Source organism: Schistocerca cancellata, chromosome 5, assembly GCF_023864275.1.
Source record: "Schistocerca cancellata isolate TAMUIC-IGC-003103 chromosome 5, iqSchCanc2.1, whole genome shotgun sequence".
Taxonomy (NCBI): Eukaryota; Metazoa; Arthropoda; class Insecta; order Orthoptera; family Acrididae; genus Schistocerca; species Schistocerca cancellata.
In genome coordinates, this window is record NC_064630.1 from 587,574,780 (window position 1) to 587,582,241 (window position 7,462).

Genomic DNA, 7,462 nt, shown 5'->3' on the forward strand with positions numbered 1-7,462 from the left:
GTTATCATGCTACGTCCCCAATAGGAACTGAGACATCAAGTTAGCACTCTGTAAGAAACTAAAATGCAAATATGCTCCACAGTGATGTAATGATCATTCTGCTGCATTTCTTCCTTTCTATGGGACTACATCTAGTAAAATAAATAGGACCTTAGAGATAACACTTGAGAGCTATTTTCTGACCACACAAGAAGATGGAAGTGGTGCTACACCTACTCATGGACATTCTTGAGTTCAGGGTACCTGGAATTTATAAAATGCTTTGTCAGTTTGGAAGCAACTACATCAGTCAGACAGTCCAGAAAGTTTCTGAACTTTGTGCAGAGTTCAACAGCTTTTGATGTGTTCTATAGTTACAAGACTTTGTATTGTTCTTTACTTCATTGTATTCTGTTGTTCTTTTCTTCATATGGAAGCAGAATAAAACTTGGTTGGTGTTACTTCTGATATTGTGTCTGTACCATGTTGCAACAATAATTATCTGCATTAAGGAGACATTCAGAGTTCCATTAGATTCTCATTAGGATAAGGTAGTAGCTGACAACACCATCATGAACCTGATTAGAAAGTTTCCGGTCTCATTGTGGGCAATGCAAATTTATCTTTTCTTTCTGCATCAAGTTCATATTTTGCTAGAAGGCTGTATAATACAATGTTATAGTGAAGCAACATTGTTTCTTTCCTCAGTGAATTCTAGAATGTTGGGCCATAATTTCACTCCTATAAAAAACAGCTTAAATTTAATGAGGAAATGTGTGTTACATAGGATACTTTTATACTCCCAAAAATATTACACGTTAAGACTGCAGAAACATGCAAATCACACTGCTAGAAAGAATTTTACGGTTCTAAAACTGCTAAGCATCTGGTCTGATTACTCGTCAAGAGCTATTTACATAATTAACATAGTGGTGGTTAAATATACATTTTTGAACATTTTCATTCTCAAGTATAAATTCTCAAATACTGTTGCAAATCACTATCTACCGTGAGCTGTATGAGTAATTCTTTCCCACCTCAGTCTAAACTATGTCATCCTTTATGTAGGCTGATCACATATTTTTAGCTTGATCATCATGTGTGGACTGCTGAACAGTATCAAGAGACATCATATAAGTCACTTATTCTCACTCTTGTAATACTCCACACTGGTTAAGTCACTCATCTTCTGACAATGTAATATCATCCTTGGTACCTAATCTTTTTTATCATCTTATATGTAATTTGTAAGATGATGGGCAATGATACAGCGCAACAGGAGCAAGATGTTTGCAGCCCACAGCCACATAATAGACAGTGGCTGTGAAGAACTTCTGTTTTCCATTCAGATCTCTTGAGCAAAGGACTGTGCTCAATAATTACAAGAAAGCTTAGATCACACCTGTCTACAACAAGGGTAGCAGAAGTAATCCACAAAACTACCGTCCAACATTCTTCACATACATTTGTTGTAGAACCATCTACAAGAAGGGTAATGGAAGTAATTCACAAAACTGCCATCCCATATCTTTGACATCCATTTGTTGTAGAATCTTAGAAAATATTCTGCGTTCAGATGTAATGAGGTACCATGAACGGAATGATCGCTTCCATGCAAACTAGCACGCATTACAGAAATACTGATAATGTGAACCCCAACTCACTCTCTTCTCACATGAAATCCTGAAAAACCAAGGGTTAAAGTAGTCAGATAGATGTAATACTTCATGATTTCTAAATAGCATTTGCCTCACTGTTAAATGTATGTTTATTATTGAAAGTATAATCAAGGGTGTACCCAAGGGAAATTTGTGACTGGATTTAGGGTTTCTTGGTAGGGTAGACATAACTTTTACATTGTCACTGACAGATATAGAAGTAGCTTCATTTGTAACCCAGGGAACCTTGCTGTTCATGTCATACATTAATGACCTTGCACAGAATATTAATAGTAGCATCAGACTTTTTGCACATGACACAGTTATCAGTACTGAAATAACATCTGAATAACACTGCACAAACATTCAGTTTGATCTTGATGAGATTTGAAAGTGTGCTAAGACTGTCAACTTACTTTAAATGTTCAGAAATAAAAAACTGTGCATTTCACAAAACATAAAAAAAAGTCATATGACTACAATACCAATAAGTCACAATTGCAATCAGTCAACCCTTACAAACAACTGGGTGGAACAATTTCTGGGGATATGTAATGTAATGGCCACATAGTCTCAGTCACAGGTAAAGCAGATGGTAGACTTTAGTTTATTGGTAGAATACTGAGAAATGTAATCATTCTAAAAGAGAGATTGCATACAAAACACTTAGATGATCCATCATAAAATACTGCTGAAGTGTGTGGTACCTGTACCTAACAGGAATCACAGGGGATACTGAATGTTTACACAGAAGGGCAGCACAAATGGCCATTGGTCTGTTTATTGTGCAAGGGAGTGTCATGGAATTGCTAAAAATATGAACTGGCAGGCACTTAAAGACAGACACAAACTATTCCAATAAAGCCTACTAATATAGTTTCAAGAACCAGCTTTAAATGATGCATCTAGTAATATATTACAACCCCCCTACGAATCACTCTGATAGGGATCGTGAGGACAAGATTAGATTAAATACAGTGCACACAGATGTGTTTAAACAACACAGGCCAACGAAAAAAAATTTTTGAAAAACTTTTTTTTACTTTAATAGCTGATATTTATAGATTTTTATGAGCTGAATCCAAGTCTAGTCTTAGTTTTTTTGTGTCGCTCATAGTTTTTGAGCAATATGCTTTTTATTATATAATATAAAAATCCTATGCTATACAGTAAACGGGGAAATTGAAACACTTTGTTACAACATAAGCATGGTTTGTGTTTACAGTAAGCTACTTAAAATAAAGATATGTGTTAATAGAGGTTTCACTTGTCAGCTGGAATTGGTTTGTATTTTCTTTCTCTTTTTTCTTTGAAGCGTCTTGTGTATCTTTTTCTACAATGGATCGCTTGCTGAACTTCTCGGTGAAGTGACCAACAGTAGTCCCCCATCATGTTGGTGTTCCAGCAGCCCTGGTAGCGTTTTTCCATCACTTTAATGTCCTGGTGAAAACGCTCTCCTTGCTCTGCATTAACATCTCCCATATTGTCCAGGAAGTAATCAAGGTGACTGTTCAAAAAGTGAACTTTCAGGCTCATTAAACATCCTAAAGTTTTAAACTTCTTTAACATTATAGCTATAATAGAAACATATTATGGGTCTTTTTCATGTCATAAGAACTTTGTAACGACTTACTTGAATGATGCCCATGCTTCTTTCTCATTTAAGGTCATTGTGGATTCAAAGTTAACATCAAACATCAATTTTCTAATGTCAGGTCCGACAAAACGCCTTCTTTTAGTTTAGCGTCTGAAAGGTGTGAAAACTTTTGGCAGAGATACTTAAAACATTGTCCCTCTGTAGGCAAATCCTTTACAAACTGTTTCATTAGGCCTAACTTTATATGTAGATGTGGTAGGAGTACATTTCTTTGGATCTAAAAGGTTTTGCATAGAATGTTCTTCTCACTAGGTTTTAATGACTCCCTCACAGGCCAGTTCTTTCTGCACCAGTGTTGGCCCCTAGCCTTACTGTCCCATTCACACAAGAAACACAGAAATTTGGTAAAGCCACCTTGCTAACCAAGGAGCATGCATGTTACTTTTAGATCACCACATATCATCCAACCATGAGCAGAATAGCCTATTTTATTTAGCATTATTTCTAGGTTTTCATAGCTTTCTTTCATATGTACAGAATGTCCAACAGGTATAGATGCATACATGTTACCATTGTGTAAGAAAACAGCCTTTAAACTTGTTTTGAATGAATCAATAAACAGGCTCCAGTCTTCCTTTTTGTATTCAATACCAAACTATTCATCAGACCAGGAATGTCTCAGCAGTACACTAAATCATCTTCTTGTTGAAAAAACTTGAAAAATTGCTGCTCTCTCTTTCTGTGTATGTATATGCTGGTTCCAACTGCCAATAAATTTTTTTCTCTTAATCTAGAGCCAAGCAATTCACCTTTTTCTTTTGTTAAGCCCAGAGCCCTAACCAAATCGTTAAGCTTTGTCTGAGTAAACAATTTGGGCTCTAGACTTTCTGTATTATAATGGAATTCATCATCATGGAATAGAAATTAAATCATCTGGTGGTTCAGGAACTGACAAATCAACACCATGCCCTACTGGTTGGATGGCAGACGGAAGGTTAGGGTAGCTTATTACCTTCTTGTTTTTCAAATTATGACCAGTAATATCAACACAGCAAAAGTAGCAATCATCAGAATGATTTATTGGCTCCCTCCATATCATAGGAACAGCAAATCTAAAGGCTACCAATATCATCTACATTCATTACACCTCCTTTTTAAATTATTTTAACTATATAATAGCTGTTAAATTCTTTAAGAATCACTTAAGTTAATAAATTTAACTGTAAAATGTGAAGAAATGGTGGGTGATAAAGTTTTTTAAGTATTATATTTGGATTTCCCACCCTAAAAACATAAGAATAAGGCATTTTCAGCAAAAAGGTTTTTCCATTGTTGGCCTGTGCAATTGTTCTCCCCACATTCTATATGTGAATTGAATTGTAAGAAACCCTAATAACTATAAAATGAGAACTACCCTCTGCCGTGCACTCCAAGTGGCTGATGTAAATATGTAAATATTTTAATCTCTCACATTTTGACCATTAAGACATTACATAAATGATGCCTTTAGAGTTAATTTTGTGCATAATGTTTTCTATAATTTATCATGTAGTTTGTGGTAATCATGTAAAAAATGGCTCCACAAATCATCTTCATTTGGTTCCAAGCCAGGTAGAAGTAGATGGCCGCTGTTAGAAAAACAAAGATAAGTTTGTCTGGGAAAAGGTCAATTAAAACTTATATACTGCAAAGTGTAGAGATGACTAGCAGTTTCTATGACATTATTCATGGAATGAATTATACTCCCTTGTAAAACTTAAATTGTTTATCCAGTATTCTTCATGTTGTTTGATTAGTTTGCTAAATACTCTGACAGTCACATATTTGTATGAACTGGAACAAAGCATGTTATGGTTCACTAAGTTGCCCAGTCATGAGACAAAAAAGCAGTTACCTTAGGTTGCATTTCATGATAATGGATAGTAGTACCTCCTGTTATCAGTAGTCTCACTACTACTGTCATATCGGAAATACCCTATGCAGCGAATAGCATTACGAGCATTTTTTTATGTGAGAGGATGGGCAGCAGTTTTTATGTCAGAAGATATCTCCTTAAAGTTACTAATTTTGAGGATGATGTTGTTCCCCTGTAAGGAAGTTAAATTTGCATTAAAATATTGTTATCCAACTAAACATTTTATCTCCAGTCTTTCAGAAATTCAATTACTGAGCTTTGTGCCATGTTACTGCTTTGTGTTTACAACTAGTTGCATTTAAGTTATTTTGCTCTCCTGGTAAGCAAACAGTTGCAGTCTGATGTCATTAGTGTCTGCTTTTTGTTTCAACCTGCTATTAAAACTTCGTTTTTAAACAAAACTTTTTTTTGCGTATTCCTGTAACCATCCAGTTACCCTTTCTTAACATTCTTTTCTCTCTGCTAAGATGTGGCTACAACAATTTTTCTGACTTATTAAAATAATTATGTAATAGAAATTTCACAGCAGTTATGCGTTGCAGTGAAATATGTTTGTAATAGTACATATCCTAATGTGTAATTAATTTGTTTGTCTGTAATGCTGATGAAGACTTGACTCTTAATTCACCACAGTCTGAGAACTAAATAACTTGACAGATCAGGTCACTCTATGAAACTGGAAGAAAGCACAGCCATGAAATGATATAAAATGATACTATAAACCATTATAATTTTGAATAATCTTGAAATAAGTGAATATTAAATATTTAAAAACAGGTGTTCTATGCCTCACAATTGTTTTTACAGTTATTATATTATTTCTCTTATTACTGTATTTGGCTTATTTGTATTTATTCTTCAATGCAGTTTTCAAACTAAGTACTAATCTGCTGTAATATTTTCATTAGTTACAGAGTATGGAAACACCACGCTGTTTACGAAGAGCTGATTCGGGAATGCCTCATGATGAACTGACACCACGATCTGATTCTGTCAGTACTGAAAGTTCTGGAGGTTCACCACCATGTGGAAATCACAGTGAAACATCAAGTGGAGTGCATTCAAATTCCAGTTCAGAAAACCAGCCAGGGAGACGTTCAACAAGTGTTGACGATCTCCCTGCATCAGAACAGAATCCTCGAACACAACCTCCCTGGCGCAGTTTTTCGCTCCAGAGGAATGTACAGCCACCAACATCAAATACAGCAGTTCTCAATCAAACTTCAGGTAGTGCAGGTGCAGCACCACCATCTTTTGGATTTTCTGGTGTAGCTGCCATGCCTTCTACAAATGCAGTTATCGCTACTGATGCAGGAACAGTGGGGGGATGTCCTGCAGTCCTCCTTGAAAATGCTGCAGAGAGCACAGTCGTTATTCGCCGAAAGCAGGTGAGACCAAAGACGAGTGATGGGACTCAGTCTCCTGTCCTTAAGGATGAACCTTTTGGTCGTTCAACAAATATGAGAATGACATCATTTACAGACAACCCGGATGGCTCCAGGCCCGAACAAGAGAACTTCCCATCATCATCCTCTACCTTACCTCACTATCCAACACAACCCATACCCGTGGCTGCTGTATACCCTCACTGTTCAACCATGCCATTACCAAGTAGTACATCTGGATCGATTGTTCACAACACTACAAATTCATCAGGTACAGGCAGCTGTCACCTTTTCCCCAGACAACATACCACAATACCCACTCACCACAATGGTGTCCGTCTATTCAGTGGGCCAAATCCATTTGTAAAACGTTTTCCACCATACCACCACCAAGTTCTAAATGGACGTCCACCACATATCGCACCTCCGTTAGGGCCACTGGTAGCGATACAGGCAAGTTCAAAGACTTGTGGTGTGGATCCACAAAACAGTGGCATAGCTGTACATCACACATTTCCTCAGATCACACCAGTTGTCAAGTACAATCCTCAGCAGCTTCTTCACAAACAGGATAGGGATTCAGCTAATTTTTCAATGGCATCCAGTGGAGATTCTGATCAGTATCTGCCTCATAACTAAAGTTAATTAGAGCAATGGTGTATTTTCATCTACAGAATAAAAGGCCGAAGGAAAAGGCTAGTGGTGTGAATATGAAATGACATTAGCTGCATTAGTTAAATTCAATATCCACATTGTCAAATGGTAATGTGGAAACATTAAGAGCAGTAGTGTGTAATTTTTGTAATGAATTTGTAAGATATATTAACAAAGTCCACCAAAACTTGTTTTAGAGTGAGTATTATTGCTTAGTTAAATATTACTGAATTGTATGAAGTAGACATACTTTACATTTTTATATTGAAGCTGG

General features: G+C 36.3%; 1 protein-coding gene across 1 annotated transcript in view; it reads left to right on the forward strand.

Annotated features, from left to right (window-relative positions):
- LOC126188701 (protein tincar) overlaps positions 1 to 7,173 on the forward strand; it is a 39,102-nt gene extending 31,929 nt beyond the window's left edge. The window contains exon 8 of the mRNA XM_049930309.1: positions 6,058 to 7,173. Coding sequence (XP_049786266.1) covers positions 6,058 to 7,173 — 1,116 coding nt within the window. The remainder of the gene's footprint in view (positions 1 to 6,057) is intronic.
- The last annotated feature ends 289 nt before the right edge of the window (positions 7,174 to 7,462 follow it).